General features: G+C 15.4%; 4 protein-coding genes across 4 annotated transcripts, besides 36 other annotated features; 2 read left to right on the top strand and 2 right to left on the bottom strand. All coding sequences in view use genetic code 6, as the record gives it.

Moving 5' to 3' along the window:
• Positions 1-72: 72 nt before the first annotated feature.
• Positions 73-1,844, bottom strand: IMG5_174960 (hypothetical protein; the record flags this gene model as incomplete). Its single annotated transcript, XM_004029645.1, has 5 exons — positions 73-516; positions 565-742; positions 993-1,155; positions 1,220-1,707; positions 1,766-1,844. The coding sequence occupies 5 exons, from the start codon at positions 1,842-1,844 to the stop codon at positions 219-221; spliced, it is 1,206 nt and encodes a 401-aa protein (XP_004029693.1). The 3' UTR covers positions 73-218.
• Positions 750-805: a microsatellite.
• Positions 750-815: a microsatellite.
• Positions 785-937: a microsatellite.
• Positions 785-977: a microsatellite.
• Positions 840-886: a microsatellite.
• Positions 1,845-1,866: 22 nt separating the features above from the next.
• Positions 1,867-1,905: a microsatellite.
• Positions 1,884-1,925: a microsatellite.
• A 57-nt stretch (positions 1,926-1,982) lies between these two features.
• Positions 1,983-2,025: a microsatellite.
• Positions 2,026-2,256: 231 nt separating this feature from the next.
• On the top strand, positions 2,257-3,218 carry IMG5_174950 (hypothetical protein; the record flags this gene model as incomplete). The annotated part of the gene is made up of 4 exons (XM_004029644.1): positions 2,257-2,341; positions 2,409-2,531; positions 2,635-2,986; positions 3,043-3,218. 4 exons carry the CDS (start codon positions 2,257-2,259, stop codon positions 3,044-3,046), a joined length of 564 nt encoding a protein of 187 aa, XP_004029692.1. The 3' UTR covers positions 3,047-3,218.
• Positions 2,541-2,606: a microsatellite.
• Positions 3,219-3,239: 21 nt separating the features above from the next.
• Positions 3,240-3,271: a microsatellite.
• Positions 3,272-3,337: 66 nt separating this feature from the next.
• Positions 3,338-3,372: a microsatellite.
• A 114-nt stretch (positions 3,373-3,486) lies between these two features.
• Positions 3,487-3,532: a microsatellite.
• Positions 3,533-3,583: 51 nt separating this feature from the next.
• Positions 3,584-3,619: a microsatellite.
• Positions 3,620-4,326: 707 nt separating this feature from the next.
• Positions 4,327-4,360: a microsatellite.
• A 34-nt stretch (positions 4,361-4,394) lies between these two features.
• Positions 4,395-4,446: a microsatellite.
• Positions 4,447-4,750: 304 nt separating this feature from the next.
• Positions 4,751-4,928: a microsatellite.
• Positions 4,766-4,963: a microsatellite.
• Positions 4,871-4,917: a microsatellite.
• Positions 4,875-4,963: a microsatellite.
• A 1,002-nt stretch (positions 4,964-5,965) lies between these two features.
• IMG5_174940 (ubiquitin carboxyl-terminal hydrolase family protein, putative) lies at positions 5,966-9,615 on the top strand (the record flags this gene model as incomplete). Its single annotated transcript, XM_004029643.1, has 4 exons — positions 5,966-6,460; positions 6,522-7,171; positions 7,276-8,133; positions 8,250-9,615. The coding sequence occupies 4 exons, from the start codon at positions 5,966-5,968 to the stop codon at positions 9,613-9,615; spliced, it is 3,369 nt and encodes a 1,122-aa protein (XP_004029691.1).
• Positions 7,142-7,189: a microsatellite.
• Positions 7,142-7,203: a microsatellite.
• Positions 7,142-7,215: a microsatellite.
• Positions 7,151-7,219: a microsatellite.
• Positions 7,692-7,734: a microsatellite.
• Positions 8,168-8,229: a microsatellite.
• Positions 8,174-8,215: a microsatellite.
• Positions 8,175-8,229: a microsatellite.
• Positions 9,029-9,062: a microsatellite.
• Positions 9,492-9,551: a microsatellite.
• A 326-nt stretch (positions 9,616-9,941) lies between the features above and the next one.
• Positions 9,942-10,012: a microsatellite.
• A 281-nt stretch (positions 10,013-10,293) lies between these two features.
• Positions 10,294-10,323: a microsatellite.
• Positions 10,324-10,417: 94 nt separating this feature from the next.
• IMG5_174930 (major facilitator superfamily protein, putative) lies at positions 10,418-11,177 on the bottom strand (the record flags this gene model as incomplete). Its single annotated transcript, XM_004029642.1, has 2 exons — positions 10,786-11,177; positions 10,418-10,746 (listed from the first exon to the last, which is right to left on the bottom strand). Exons 1-2 carry the CDS (start codon positions 11,165-11,167, stop codon positions 10,418-10,420), a joined length of 711 nt encoding a protein of 236 aa, XP_004029690.1. The 5' UTR covers positions 11,168-11,177.
• A 1,490-nt stretch (positions 11,178-12,667) lies between these two features.
• Positions 12,668-12,732: a microsatellite.
• Positions 12,733-13,416: 684 nt separating this feature from the next.
• Positions 13,417-13,459: a microsatellite.
• A 1,633-nt stretch (positions 13,460-15,092) lies between these two features.
• Positions 15,093-15,180: a microsatellite.
• Positions 15,119-15,160: a microsatellite.
• A 994-nt stretch (positions 15,181-16,174) lies between the features above and the next one.
• Positions 16,175-16,213: a microsatellite.
• Between the last annotated feature and the right edge of the window lie 706 nt (positions 16,214-16,919).

The following is a 16,919-nucleotide window of genomic DNA, read 5'->3' as shown; positions in this document are numbered from 1 at the left end:
TATATATATATATATATATAAATAAATTTATTAAATAAAAAATTTAAAAAATATAATTTATATTTATTTTCAATAAAGATAAAAATTAATATATAATATTTAAAAATAACTTTGAAATTTATTAATTTTCATTTAATTTTGAAATTAATAATTAAAATAATTTAAATAATTTCTTTTAAACATATAATATTTCGAAATTTTATAAATAAAAAATATTTTCAATCATATTTAACAGGAATAGAACATTTTTTCACAACTAAATAATCATGAATATATTCACATAACTAAGAAATATTTTAATTATTAATTTCTCCTATAGATCCGATTCTGAAACTATCAGCTTTAGTTAATTTTCCAGGATAAATAACCATATTTTTATCAGCCAAAAATTAGTAAAATTCATTAAATTTAAAATTAGGATCCTTAGGATTAAGAAATGTTGTAATAATACATCCTTAGTATTTTGGTTCAATATATAATTTGAAACCCATTTCAGTCATTCTTTTAGTTAATAATCTTTTTTATTTTATTTTTTAAAAATAATTTTAATTTATTTATTTATACTTTTAATTGCTATCATATTTCTAAAATCTTTTTGGTTAGCCTCCTTATTCAAAATATTCATCTATTGCAACTTTCGTAGCTTTTAATACATGAGTCGGAGGTGTAAATCTAAACTAACCATTATCTTCTAATCCTTGCCATTATTAATAAAGATCTAATACCATTGATCTAGCGTTATCTTCAAAAAATAATAAATAAAAAAATAAGAATATAAATAAAAATATATAAATAATAATATATATGTATAAATATATTTATTGTAAATATATATATATATATATATATGTTTTATTAATATATATATGATTTAATATTAATATATTTTTATATATTTATATATATATATATATATATATATATATATATATATATACATTATAGATCCTAATTATAATATTTAATATATATAATATATAAATGTAATAAACCTTTTGTATTTTAGAAATGTTTATTATTAGCTATAACAAATGCAAATCCAGGTATTCCTTACAAATTTTTATTAGAAGAAGCAACTAAATAATCTATTCCTATTTCTTTTGGGTTAATTCTGTAAGCTGCAAAAGAACTCATAGAATCAACAATATAAACAATCTTAATAAATAAAATATAAAAAAAATTAAAATCAATTATATATCTATATTTTATAAAAAATTACATTTTTATTAAAATTCTTAATAACTTTTCCAATTTCTTCAATCGGATTGATTAAACCTGATGTTGTTTCTGAATGAATTATCGAAACATGAGTAATATCTGGATTTTCTTAAAGTTTTTATGCAACATCTTTAGGTTTAACAACATCACAATCTGAATAATTTAAAGTAGTATAATTTAATCCATAATATAATGATATTTTTTCCATTCTAATTCCATAAGCCCCATTTTATACTATTAATAATTTATGTTTTCCTTTAGGAATTGATTAGCCTAAAACAGCTTCAACTGCATAAGTACCACTTCCTTATAATAAAATACATTCATATTCACCTTTTTAGACTTCACAAATTTTCAAAATATCATTTCTTATATCTTTTATTATCTACATAAATCTAGGATCTCTTGAACCATAATCATAATTCATTGATAATTTAACATTATTGCTTGTTAATAAAGGGCCAGGGGTAAATAAGAGAGGTTATTTTACTTATTATTATTATTTTATTTTTATATATATAAAAAAAAAAAATATTATTATATTTACATGAAGAAAATTAAGTTTTTGGAATTAAAAATGATTTTTTATGTATATTTTTTACTACTTTTGAAAATAAGGTTATCATTTTTTTATTTTTTTCTTTAAATTAAAGATTTAATTTTTATTATAAATATATATTTTTATTAATTTAAAATTTTTATAAATACACTTGTAAATTATTTTATTTTTATAATTTACTTGTTACTAATAAATTTACATTAATTATATTTTTATTTTAATTTTTATATATAATTATTATTAATTTTAATTATTAAAAAAATATATATATTTTTTTTATTTTTTTATTTATTGTTTTTCTATTACAAATAATTATTTGTATTTAAATAATTATTATATTTCTAAAATATAGAAAACAAAGTAAAACAAAAAAATAATTAAACAGATTTTTTCATTAATTTATATATAATTAATTACTATTCTCAAAAAAAAAAAATATTAAAAAGAAAAATTTTTTATAAAAAAATAAATAAAAAAAAATGATGTCAAATATGATGGGCAATTAATAATAGCCCAATATTTAAAAAAATTCTTAAGAGTTTGAGGATTTAGAGCCTTATATAGGTATACAAAATAAAAAACAAATATATTGATTTAATATCAAATAATTTAAAAAATAATATTAAAATAGATAAATCTAAAATATAATGCTTAAACTAAGATGATAAATTCCCATTAGACAGTGCTTTATTTGATAAGAGTTCAAATATTTATTTGAAAAGCGAATGCGATTAATAATTAGTTATATAATTAGGTATAATAAATATATATATATATATATATATATATATATATATATATATATATATATATATATATCATATTTATAAATTAAAAATTGTAATTTATAAAAAAAGGATTTAATGCGCCTGTAAAAATACATCACATGAATTTCAGAGTACCCAACATAGATGATTCAGCACCTGAACACATAAGATTATTTGTAAATTAATAAAATTTAGACTTTGATAGTTGTGAAAATTTTGTTTGTGCATAAGAATTTGATCTTACTAATGAAGATTTCAAATCATCAACATTGTTAAGATATGTTAAATTTTAATCTGTTAATCATCTTACAGTAAAAAATAAAGCATTTGTAAATATTTTGTATATAATAATAAATAGATTTTTGTTTAAAGTAATAGAGGAGCTGAATAAACTAAAATTTCTTAAATTAGATTGTTTGGATAAACTATACACGAAACAAATGTATTTAATTTTATATTTATATATTATTTATTAATATAAAATTAATAATTTTATAGATGAATAACCTTAAAAAAAGCGGGTGATGCAATTGAAGCAACTGAAAACCCCCTTTATTTACTTAGAATTCTATAATGAAAGTAATACTATAAATCTTAAACGAATTGTATTACTTGAAAAATAATTAATGGAATTCGCAATTTTTTTTGTTTTCCCTTTTTTTAATTTATAAAAAAAAAAAATATAAAAAGGAAAAAAAAAAAAATCAATAAAAAAATAATTCAATAATGAAAATTTTTTACATGTTTTTATATAAAATATATATTTAAGAAAGAATAAAAAATATTTACTTTTTACAAAAGTTATAATAAATACAAAAATTAAAATAATAATAATAATAAATAATATATAATTAAAATATAATCAAATATAATACTTCTTTAATAAATTATGAATTTTAAAGATAGTAAATTCAATTATAAATAATATAATATAAAAAAATAATATTATATATATATATCTATATTATATATATATATATATATATATTAATAAAATATCTTTTAATAATTAAATGAATTAAAAAGTAATAAAAGAAAAAAAAATATATATATTATAAAAATATTATAATTATAATATTAATTTTAAAAATTAAATATAATAATATTAAAAAATATATTTCACTAAAAATTAATAAAAAAAATAACTGTTAATAGAATAATATTTCAAAACTAATTTATAACATAAAAATAAATAATATATAAAAAAATATACTTTAAATTTAAACATCTTTTTTATTGAATATACATTTAATAATATTTTTTAATATGATTATTTATATTTATTTTCATATTATATAATATTTTATTAATATTTTTATCAAAATATATTTGATTATATCATTATATTATTTTATATGTTTTCTTCTTATATTTAATTTTATTACTAATTTTTAATATATTGTTTTGATTTCTGAAGATTAGTTTTAAGTTCTTAAATAATTTTTTCTTGAGATTAATTTATTTATTTTAATGATTCGTTTTCATTCTAAAATTTTTAGATTTCGAATTCGATTTTTTTCATATTATTAATTTCTTCCCTTTTTTACATTTCAATTATTAATTTATTAGCTTTTTTCAAATTTTCGATTTCTTCTTTTACTATATTCTAAAAATAGATTTTTTCTTTGATTTCTTTTTCTAATTGTTCTTAGAATAGATTTTAATTTTCTCCAATTTTTTATTTAAATAATTCATTTAATTATTAAATTTATAATTCAAAATTTTTAGTTATTTCTTCTATATAAAATTATTAATTTTCATTTTTGTTTATTTATTCTATTAATTGATTATTTAATTATTCATATATTTAATTATTTTAAAAAGGTTTTTTTTGATTTTCATTTTCAAAGTTTTTATATTATTCTTAAAATTAATTTTTATAGTTTTCTTATAATTTATTTTAAATTTAGTCATTTTTCTTTTCATTTAATTAATTTTAAGTTTCTTATAATTCAGTCATTAATATTTAATTTTTGTTTTTTATTTCATTTAATTCAATTTGTATTTTTTAATATTTTTTTTAATTTCGCTTAAATCTTTTTATGTTTCCTATAATTAATTTTATGTTACTTAATATTAAACTTAACATTCTTTTAATTCTAATTAACTTTGTATTAATTATACTTAATTTTCTTTTACTTTTTGTTTATTTTCTATTGTTTTTTATTGAGGATCTTTATTTAGTTCTAGCTCATTTTATTATTAAAATTATTAAGCTAAATTTAATTAATTTTAAGTATCTTATAATTAATTTTAAGATTCATTTAATTAATTTAGAACTTCACTTAATTAATTTTAAGTGTTATTTAATTAATTTTAAGTCTGCTTAAATTTATTTTAGGTCTCTTTTAAATTAATTTAAGATTCTTTTAATTAGTTTTAAGTTTCTTTGTATTTAATTTAGATTTCTTTTAATTAAAGTTGACTTTCCTTAATCTAATTTGATAATTATTCATTAAGAATTGATTTTTCTTCAAATCTTTCATTTAAAGAATCATATTTTAAATTTAAATCTTCAAAAAGACTTCTAAAATAATTATCTTCTTAATTATTATTTTCGTTATTTTTAATGTAATCATATTTTTCTTGTAAAATTTAAATTTGTTCTTAATATTATTATATTCTTTTATTTAATTTTTTAATATTTTCTTCTATTTTTAAATTTTCGGAAATTAATTATTTTTTTTCTTCATCTTTTTCATTTATTTTTTATTAAAAAAAACTTATTTTTTATTCTTTTTCTTATTCATTTTATGAGAGTTTTTAGTTTAAATTTTGTAGTTTTTCTTCTATTTCTTCAATTTCTTCTTCTTGTTTTTTATTATTTTTTCACATAATTAAATTCGTTAGCTTTCTTCATTGTTTTAATTATTATTATTTACTTTCTTTTAAATTTTTTCATTTAAAGTCTTAATTATTTCACATAGACTTTCATTTTATCTTTCTAAATTTTATATTTTTTATTCTTATTATTAGTAATTTTTTATTAATAACTCTTAATTATTATTCAAATTTTCAAAATTTTATGGTAATGTTTAGGATGAATTACGAGTTTATTAGTTCTATTATTAAACTATTTTTTTATTAAAATTTGCATTTGAATTTCCAAATAAAGGCTGTCTTATTTAATTTGGATATTATTGAAAAGGAGTCTATATTATTATTGGTTACATTCTTATTATTTTTTTTATATTTAATTTTTTTAAATAATAATTTTTATTATTAATATTTATAAATTAAATAAAAAGGAATATATTATTATAAAAAAAATATAATAAAATATCTATATATATCAGAACAAAGAAAAATATCAAAGCAAAAAAAAAACAAATATATACATTATATATATTATAAATGATTATTAATTATTAAATAAAAAAAACTTATCTTATAACAAAATTTTTCTAAAAAAATAAATAAAATGAATCAAAATCAAAGTAAAAAAACACATAAAGAATATCTAGGTCTTTCAAACTAAGGTGCAACATGTTATATGAATAGTTTGTTATAGTCATTATTTATGACTTATGATTTTCGTTAGAAATTATTTGAATGGAAGTACGATCCAAATAAGCATAATAATAAAGAAGATTGTATACCTTTTTAATTATAAGTCCTTTTCGGTAAACTTTAATATTTCCAATAAAATCGCAAATATTTAGATACGAAGCCTTTAATAAATTCCTTTGGTTGGCAAGGAAATGAAATGTTTTAATAACATGATGTATAGGAATTTAGTAAGGTATTATTTGACGCAATTGAATAGTCATCTAGTAATAAAGAGAGTTAGTTTATAAGAGATTTATATGAAGGAATTACAGAGAATTTTATTTAATGTAAAATATGTAATTATGAGTCTATTAAAATGGATAAATATTAAGATTTACAATTAATTATAAATAATTAATTTGAATAAGTTGAAAAAAATATGCTTATATATAAAACTAAATATAATTAAAAAAAAAAAAAAAAAAAAGGTAATTAATGATTCAGTGGAAAAATGTTTAAAATATTATGTTAAGAATGTTTATTTGGAAAAAGATAATTAGTATTTTTGTGAAAAATGTTAGTAAAAAGTTGATGCAATTAAAGGTGTTAGGTTTAAATAGCTTCCCTAAGTATTAATATTATAATTAAATAGATTTGATATAGATTTTACAACTTTTTAAAGAAAAAAAATATGTAATAGAGTATATTTTCCTTTTGTTTTAGATATGAATGAATTCCTAAAAAAATACGAAGATATTAATATTGAAGAAAATCCACCATTTGTAAATGAAGAAGAAAATATTTCTAAAATAAAAATTAATAATAATAACAATAATAAAGGAATTCTTAAAAATAAAAATGCTATGTATCAATAAGATCCTTATAATAATAATACACATATTGATTAATATTCTGATGATACATTAGTTGAAATATAACCTTTGTTTGAAAATACTATTTAAAAATAAGTTACACATCAACAAAATTTTTTTCCTAAAAAATAAATTAAACTTAAAGAATACACACATCCTGCATTAATTTCAAGAGCAGATGAAGCATATGAATTAGAAAATTTTGATAATTCAGTAAAAATATAATAAATATGCAAATATATAAATATATTTATATATATATATATGTATATTTATATTTATATGCTTATATATATATTTATCTTTATATTTATTAATTTTTTATTTTTAAAATAATTAAGGTTTATTGGGGAACAGATGTAAAAATGAGTACAAAATCATAAAAACATACTGAAACAATACCAGAAGAGTAAGAAGAAGAAAAATATAACGAATGCTTTTAATAAATATACAAGGAAAACTCGGAATAAATTGATAAGAATAAGTAAGAAATATAAAAATATATAAAAAATGGTCCATATGTATATGAATTATATGCGGTAAATGTGCATTCTGGTGGTGCTTTTGGTGGACATTATTTTTCATATATAAAATCTTTTGAGAATGATTTTTGGTATAATTTTAATGATAGCTTTGTAAATATTATATCTCCATAGTAAATAAAGAATGTTTTTGGGTAATTAAATTGCAGTGATCTAAATCAAAATTCTAGTGCGTATATGTTAATGTATAAAATTGTGGAAAAATAAACAAATATTGAATTGCCAAAAATACCAGTTGAAGTTGAAGAAATAATACAAGAATAAGAAAAATAGGAAAAATAAGAAATTATTAAATGCAAAAAATAATTCGAAGAAAAATCTAAAAATATGCACTTAATTGTTTATTGTGAAAATAATGTCTTTACATTTTCTTTTGATAAGTTTTTGTGTAATCTATAAGATGTTAAAGTATAAATTTATGAACGTTTCTAAATTTAAAGTGCTTTTGAAGATTTTAGGCTAAGAATTTATTCGACATTTGATAAAAGACTAAAAGAAACTTTTAGCGAAGAATAAAATAATATGTTTTTATATTAAATATAAAGTTTAGTTGATTATTAGGACCTGATAGTCGAGTTTAGGGACAAAGGATAAGAATTCGAAGATTATGATAGTACAAAAATATATATTTTTTTATATGTTTGGAAAAGTGGAATAAAGAATTTATAAGATATGAAATCTGTTAAGTATATTTTAATTAATAATAAAAAATATAAAAAAATATAGATATATATATATATATATTATATATTTATCTATATTTTATATTTATATATTTATATTAATTTTTATAAATTTATAGACTTTATGTTAAGTTTGATTTGTAAATTAATATTCTGATAAATCAAGCAAAAAATAAATTAAATATAAATAATGAAATAATGTTAATTTTTTATTTTTATTTAAGATTATCAATTTCATATTATAAAATATAATATAGATTAATTAAAAGAAACTTAGGACATTTTGTTAATGATTAGTGTATTATTTTAAACGAATTTCCTGATAAAAAATTAAATGAGTTAAGAATATAAAATAATTAATCTTTATATTTAGAATATAAATCTGATAATTATAACTTTTATAAATGGTAAGAAGAGTTTATTAAAGATTCATGCAGATGTATAATAAAATTTAATGATCCATCTAAAAATAAATCTCGAGAAGCTCCTGAATATGAATATGAAATATAAATTGATAACCGTAGTACTATTAAAGAAGCTAAAGTTTTAATAAGTTAATAAGTAAAAAAAAAATTAATACATTTTTTTTAAAAAAAAAAATAGTTAAGAATACATATAGATTCTTTTGTTATAAAAAAATCGAATGTTTTTGGGTCTGAATTTAAAGATTTATCATAAATAATAAATACTTAAGGAATTTAAAATAGAGGAACTTTTTATTTATAATATGGATAACCATCTTCAGAAAATACATTTTCAATTAGATATTTTATAGGGGCTCTTTCTGAGGAAGATTAGCCTGGTTTATAATTTGATTGTGAGTTAATGTTTGTAATGTAAACCGATTCTTAATTGAGTGTAATTGATTTGAAGAATATTTTGATAAAAGAAATGAAAGAATAGAAAAATATATAAATAGAAAATTATAAATATATAAGATTAAGGGAAAAAAATAGTAATGTTTTAGGAAACATATTAAAAAACTTTTCTATGTTAAGTGAATATAAATTCTATGATAAAAAATCATTATGTATATGTATTTTGGATAAAGAAGAAGAAATAGAAAAAAATGAAATGCTTATTTATGTTAAAGAATGGAATACTTAAATTTATGGGTTGGGTAAAGTTTAGGAGTTTTTTGTGAAAAACAATAGCCTTTGTTATGAAATTATTAGTTAAATAGGAAGTGTGTTTAATCATATTAGTTTAGAAAATATTTAAATTACTAAAATTAATTCTATTTCGAAATTTAATATTGATTAACTTATTTTAGAAAAAGAATGGAAAGATATTAATGATTAGTTTAATATTAATTAGGGACCATGGTATACTTAATTTGATGGAAGTCTTTTTGTGTAATGTATTTTTTTTTTTCTTTTATTGCTTTTTTATTAATTATTGTTTTTTTATGCTTTTTTATTAACTTTTTTTTTGTAGGATTAGGAATAAATTATTGGCTTAAAACAATAATAATATTTATTATGAAAAGTTTTAAGTTTCTGATGATTAAAACAATAATATTCATAATAATAAAGTTGATAAAAATATAAATTTAGTAAATAAACCTAAATATTAAGCTTAAGAAATAGCACTTAAAATTAATATTAAAAAGTAGTTTATATATATATTTTTTTTTTTTTTTTTGATAATTAATATTTTTATTTTTTTTTAGAAAAGAAAATATAGTAACTGCTGAATAAATTAAATCTGAGAACTAAAATGACTAATAAAAAAGCGAAAAATAAAAAAATCATACTGAGGTATAAAATTAATAAAAATAGGATGAAAAAGTAGAAGAGTAAAAAGAACAAAAAAATAATATATAATAATAATAATATTAAGAAGAAAAAGAATAATAATATGAAAAATTATTAGAAGAAAATACTTAAAATAATAAATTTTAGAAAATTTAATAAAACTATTTCCAACAAGAGTAAGATTTTAATGAAGATGATGAAATATTATAATAAATATTATTAGAAACTTATAAAAATGAATCTAATTGAATTAAATTGATTAAAAAAAAAAAAAATGTTTATTTGCATATAAAAAACTTATATTTTATTTAACAAAAAATAACAATAAATCGAAATTAAATTAACAAAAAAATAAAAACAATTATAAATATATATATATATATATGTAAATATAATAAAAAAATTGTATTTTTTTTTATTTTTTTTTATTTTTTTTAAAAAAAAAAAAAAAAAAAAAAAATTAAAAATTAATAATACTTTATAGTAATATATATAATAAAATATTTATACCTGGTTTATAAGTATTTTATTCATTTTTTAGTAGGTGAATCTATCCCCTAAATATTATTCGCTGTATAAGGGAAATTTAAATCCTCTAGAGTTTGTAAATTATTATTTGATTGTTTCGCTATATACATATTTTCTATTTATTCTTTTGTTTTTCCTGTAGAATCTTTCATATACTTACTTAAATACATTATAAGGAATATAGTAACAATAGGAAATATTATTATAGATGCTTCAGTACCAATTCCATTTAATAAATAAGGATATATTTAAACTGTAGATAAAGAACAAACCCAATAAGCAAAAGAGAAAAATCCGATTCCAATAGGAGGCATTATTTCGGAAGGGAATGCTTTTTTTTTTTTATATATTTTTTTTTTAAAATAAATACTCCAATGAACTGGTCCGACGCTTGATGCAAAAATAAGCTTAAATAAAATAAGGAAATATTTTTAGGCATCTCTAATTTAGGCCCATCCTAAAATAGAAAATACACTAAGTGAAAACATACATCCGAAAAGTCCTCCTATATATAAATTTTTTCTGTTTAGACTACCAATAAGAATTATAGATATAAAAGGTCCAATAATATCTCCTATAGGAATTATTGAAGTAAAAAGTTAAGCTGTAGAAGCATCTTCTATAGAAGCAAGTATACTAAAACAATAGACATTAACGGCATTACTTCCACAATAACAAAAGGCCATTGTAAATATAAAAATTAAAATTGTTCTTGATTTATATCTATAATTTAATAAATCAATATAACCCATTTATTTGCTTTATTCTATTTTTTTATAAAAGATAATTAAAAAATGCATATATATATATAAATTACATTTTTAACTTAAAGTAAATTATAAAAGATCATTATACTCTTCATTTGCAATGGATTATGTATAATTAGCATTTAAAATTTCTTATGTTTTCTATAAATTGTTTTGTGTTAACATAATATAATTCACAGTTTCATTTTTAAATATAAAATGATAACCGAAATTAATTATCATAGAAAGCACAATTGGAATACCCAACATTATCCTCCAATAACTATTATTTTAACTTTAACTAGGACTATAAGGTAACCCATAACCTAAAACATAAGCCAATAAAATACCAAAACCAAAATATAACGAATATGTTATTCCACTTGCTCCTTTAAATTGTTTGCAAGCAATTTCAATTGAATAAAGTGGACCAATACAACTCCATCCACCTAAACAAAATCCAATTATACATCTTCCTTTATTTTAATAATATTTTATATTAAAAAAGATATTATTTATTTTATATATATATTATTTTTAATAATTAAAAAATATATTAATAATATATAAATTCTATTTTTATTCATGATAATATTTATTTTTTTAAAATTATATTGATAAATAAAATTTATATAATTATTTATATTTTAATTTTTTTTTTTTTTCTATTAAAATATAATCTAATAAATAAATTAAAAATGTTTTAAATTAAATATATGTAGATTTATAACCATATATTATTGTTAATATGTTTTATATTTATACATATTTACCAATTATTAATACATATGTATTCTATATTAAAGTAATTGCACTTCCAATCATACTAATATAATTTAAAATAATTAACATTTTTCTTCTGCCGTATTTTTAAGCCCAAATTCCCGCGAATAAAGAAACAATGGCTGCAACTCCTTATGGCAATGAATTGATTAAAGAATAATAAATATTCTTTTCTTCTTAATTCCAAGAATAAATATAATCCACATGATCATATAGTGTATTAAAAACACCCATATTATAGCCAATTATCATATCATTTAGAGCAGCGTGATTTACCATTAGCCAAAATAATAAAGAATTTTTTAAGGCATTAACTTTAGAATTTTATTGAATTTCTTATTATTTCTTTTATTAGTTTACATCTAGTTTTTCAATAAAATTATGTTAATTACTTTAGAGATTATCTATTATATGTTAACATACTATTCTTTTCTTACCTTTAAGCTTTAAATCGTCTTATTTTTTAATATGGTTTAATTAGCTGATGTTATCTAGACTTCTTATTACTATAATTTTTCCATTTTTTTAATTTTTTTTTAAATTAATTTTTTATTTATTTTTTATTTTTTAATGATTATTTTATGTTTCTTTATTAATGACGGATCATTTAATTAATTTTTGTGTGAATATTATTAATTGATTAATATATTCATTTAAAAATAATAATATCTATTTTATCTATAAATTAAAATTCTGAAAATTTTCTAAAATATATCAATTTACTTTATTTTATTTATTTAATCTTTTATTAATAAATTTTATATTTTTTAAATAATTCTTTTTTAATATTTTTTTTTTTTTTTTAAAATCATATTATTTTAATTGTTTCGTCATTATAAATTAAATCGTAATTAAAAAAAATAAATAAAAACAGTATTAAAGTAAATATAAATAAAAAAAATTAATATATATTTAAAAAACTATATATATATATATAATTATTATCAAAAAAAATAAATAGAAAAAAAAAAATGCAATGTAATAAATAATATTTAATTTTATTTTATAACTAACATTTAAAAAATGAATAAAATTTATTAATTAAAATAATTTTTATTTTTAATAAAATCAAAATCCTCATTAAAGAAAAACCTACTGTATTTATTTATTTTAGATATATTAAATAATTTTTTTGATATAATTACTTTTTTAAAAATATCTGTAATTTTTTAAAAAAAAATTTAATAAAATAAAAAATTTGAAATATTAAGAAAAAAAATTAATTATATTTTTATTATAAATATAAAATTAATATATAACAAGTATAGTTATAATGTTTCTAACACCAAAATTAGATTAAATAATTAAATTATATAATATAAAAAAATTATTATAAAAAAACAGTATATTACACTTTGTACAATTAGAACATACATATTTTCCTAAATTATAAAAATTAAAATAATAATAAATTATTTTAAAAAAAAATATTATATATTATTATAATATTTAACAAAATTATAAATAATAATTAAATTATATACAAATTAATAAATTATATTAGACAATTAATAATTTAAAATAGCTTATTTATTTAATATTAAAATAATTAAAAGATATAGAGTGTATAATTTTTTAAATTAAAATAATATATAGTCTTAAACAAAATTAATTTATATTAAAAATATTATAATAAATATTTAAATTCTTATTCAAATTTCCTTATATAAATAAATTTATATTTGTAAAAATTATGATTAATTAATATAAAAATATAAACCAATTATTTAATTTAGATAAAAAGATAAAATTAAATATGTAAAAATTTAAAAAAGCAAGTTATTTATTAGAAAAAACATAAAAGTAAGATTTTATATAAAACGAAAACATATTTAATGAATATAATAATATATTTTAAATTATCTGAATCAATTAAATCTAAAAGAGTATTTCTATATTAGATAAAATGTATTCTTTTCTCTAATTTAAAAAATAAAATATTTACTTAATAACATATTAATATTTTAATAATAAATTCATTTTATTTTATTTGAAATAAAAATAAATTTAAAATATTTTTATTTTAAATGAAAATTATTATATTAAAAAAAAAAAAATATATTATTAAATTATTTAAAGAATTTCTTTTATTTTTTTTTTAAAATAAAGAATTTCTTTTATTATTATTTTTTTTTAAAAAAATCACTTATATAAGCTTCAAGTTTTTTTTTTTTTTGGATATTATATAATTTTCAACTAATAAATAAATTGTTTCAAACATCTTCATTTATGAGATTTTACCATTTTAATACTCTTTCAAAAGTTAATTTTTTTTTGAGTAAATTTTAAATGTGTTTCTTCAAAATAAATCATCTTATTTAGTGAATTAGTGAATAATTATAGTTTGAATCAATATAGTCTTTAATTTTTTGATGGGAAAATAAAAAAAAATATCATTAGATAAATCCAAATATTCCATAAAAAAAATTAAGATCATGATCATTCATAATCGTAAAATTCAATATAATTCCATAAACAATAATCTCCTTATTACAGTTATATAGGAATATATTTTCTTGTGATAAATTATAAGAATATTTAGAAATCCAAAGAAAAGAAAATTTAAAGTTAAAAAACAAAAGCTTTTTTTTTAAAAATAGTACTATTTTAGATAAATAATACTAATAATATGAACGAAATTCTTCCTATTTAAATACTTTGTATATATTAAAATAGATATTATTTAGCTTATAAAAATATAATATATATTTGTTTAATAATAATGAATAATTTTTGGAAAAACATTAGGAAAAAATAAAAATCGAAAAGCCTCCCTCGCTCTCCCCCCCTTCCCCCTTCCCCCTTTCATTTTTTTAAAAAAATAGGTAAAAATGAAATAATTTTGTCTTTAGTTATTAATTAAAGTGGAAAAATTTGTTTAAATATAATATAAAAACTATAAAAAAAATTATTTTTAAACAAAATATAAATGATGTTGTTCTAAAGCATATTTTTTTTGTTAAGTCTGATTTTGGGATTACAAAGGAAAATATAAATAAATATTTTTAAATCTTACTAATATTAAAAATTAGAAATAAAGGTAATATTTAGATTTGAAATTCTTAAATTAGATAAAATTATTATGAAAGAAATTAAAAAAAAAAAAAATTAATAAATAAATAAGCAATTATTTTTAATATTTATTAGGTTTTTATATTTTTATAAATTTTTTATATATTTTTTATATAAATATTTTTTATTTAATATTTTATATATTTTTTATTTATTATTTATATTCACAATTTTTTTATAAAAAAATAAAATAAAAATAATGCATAATTACTATTCTAAACAACCCAATAATTATTCCAAATAAATGTAAAAAAATAAACTAAAAAATTAAAAATAAAAAAAAGATCATAATATGATGATTTAGTTAAATTACCAAATAAAGTCTAAATATAATTTATGTTTTAAAAAAATGAAAATTATAATGAAAAATCTTTAAGTTATTCTAAAAGTTTATTAAATTATAATAACAATTCTTAGTTTTCATATAGAACTCCTAATAAAACCCATTAATCGAATTTTCATCGAACTTTAAAAACAAATTCATTATCATAAAATTAACTCAATAATGTTAAAATATTCGAAAAATTTCCTGTTATAGAGTAAAATAATTCTAAAAAAATATTCGGAAAATTCTAAACAATAAAATAAAATTAATTTGTTCCTTTAAAATTGAATCCTCCTTTTTAAAAAGTTGAATTTATAAAATAAGAAGAATATAAATTAATATCTTTATTTAAAAAGAATAAAAAAAATATAATACATGCAGATAAAAATAATACATACTCATGTTTTAATTGTAAACATAAACCTTTTTTCAATATAAATAACTTGAAAAATGTTATAGATAAATTATAAGAGTAAATATTATAAAATGAATTATTATTGGAATAATAAAAATAAATGTAAGATAATAATGATAAGCTTTTTTAATAATATTAGTATAAGGATATTAGCAATTAAACTAATTTAAAATATTAAAATTAATTTTTAGAATCAAAATAATTTAATAATAAAAATAAAATTCTAAAAAAAAAAAGTGATTAAAGCAAAAAGCAAATATTGATTTTTTTATAAAAAAATATGTTATTATATATGTATGTTAATAAGAGAAATATTAATTTATTTCGTTTTTATTATTTTAAAATTAAATAAATAATAATCATGCTTATTTTAGAATTATTTTACTATATAAAAAGTTTTAGTTTTTTTATTTTATTTTTATTTTATATAAATAAATTATTTTAAATTAATAATTATAATTTTAATTTAGTTTATTCAATCTTAAATATCATTGATAGTATATTTATTTATTTTTTGTTCAAATAAAAGATTAAATAGTTTATATTCTAATTTTTTTTTAAAAAAATGTTTTTAATAGAATATTTATTTTTTATATAAATTTAATTAATTTTTTGAGTTTTATAATTTAATTACTAAATTTTTAGTCAATCTATGAAAAAAAAAAAACAAAAAAATATGTTTCAAAAATAATATAAATTATAATTTATATTTATTGTATAAAAGTATATATAATGAAAATTATAAAAATTTATCTATGTAATATATGTAAAAAATAAAAATATTTGAAACAAAATTTAATATATTATAATAAAATTTCTTTTTATAGTTATAAATAAGTAATTTAGTATTTAAAAAATAATTATTAATTTTATTATAAGAAAAAATTTATAAAATTTAAAGCTTAATTTTATTTTTTTATATAAGTTATCATTATAAATGATAAAAAATGAATATATAATATTAAAAATAAAATTAATATATTAATTTAATTTAAATGATTTTATGTAAATATGATTATTTAAACATTTTAATAAATTTTTTTTCTTATAATAATATTAAAATAAAAAAACATTATAAAAATAAATAAATGAATAATAATATTAGCATATAAACTTGGGCTTCAAAATTCTTATCTAACAGTTTTAAAAAATAAGAAAATATA

Source organism: Ichthyophthirius multifiliis (genome assembly GCF_000220395.1).
Source record: "Ichthyophthirius multifiliis unplaced genomic scaffold scaff_1120509251280, whole genome shotgun sequence".
In the NCBI taxonomy this organism is placed as follows: Eukaryota; Ciliophora; class Oligohymenophorea; order Hymenostomatida; genus Ichthyophthirius; species Ichthyophthirius multifiliis.
The sequence above is the reverse complement of the archived record's forward strand: the minus strand, read 5'-3'. Positions and strand labels throughout refer to the sequence as shown.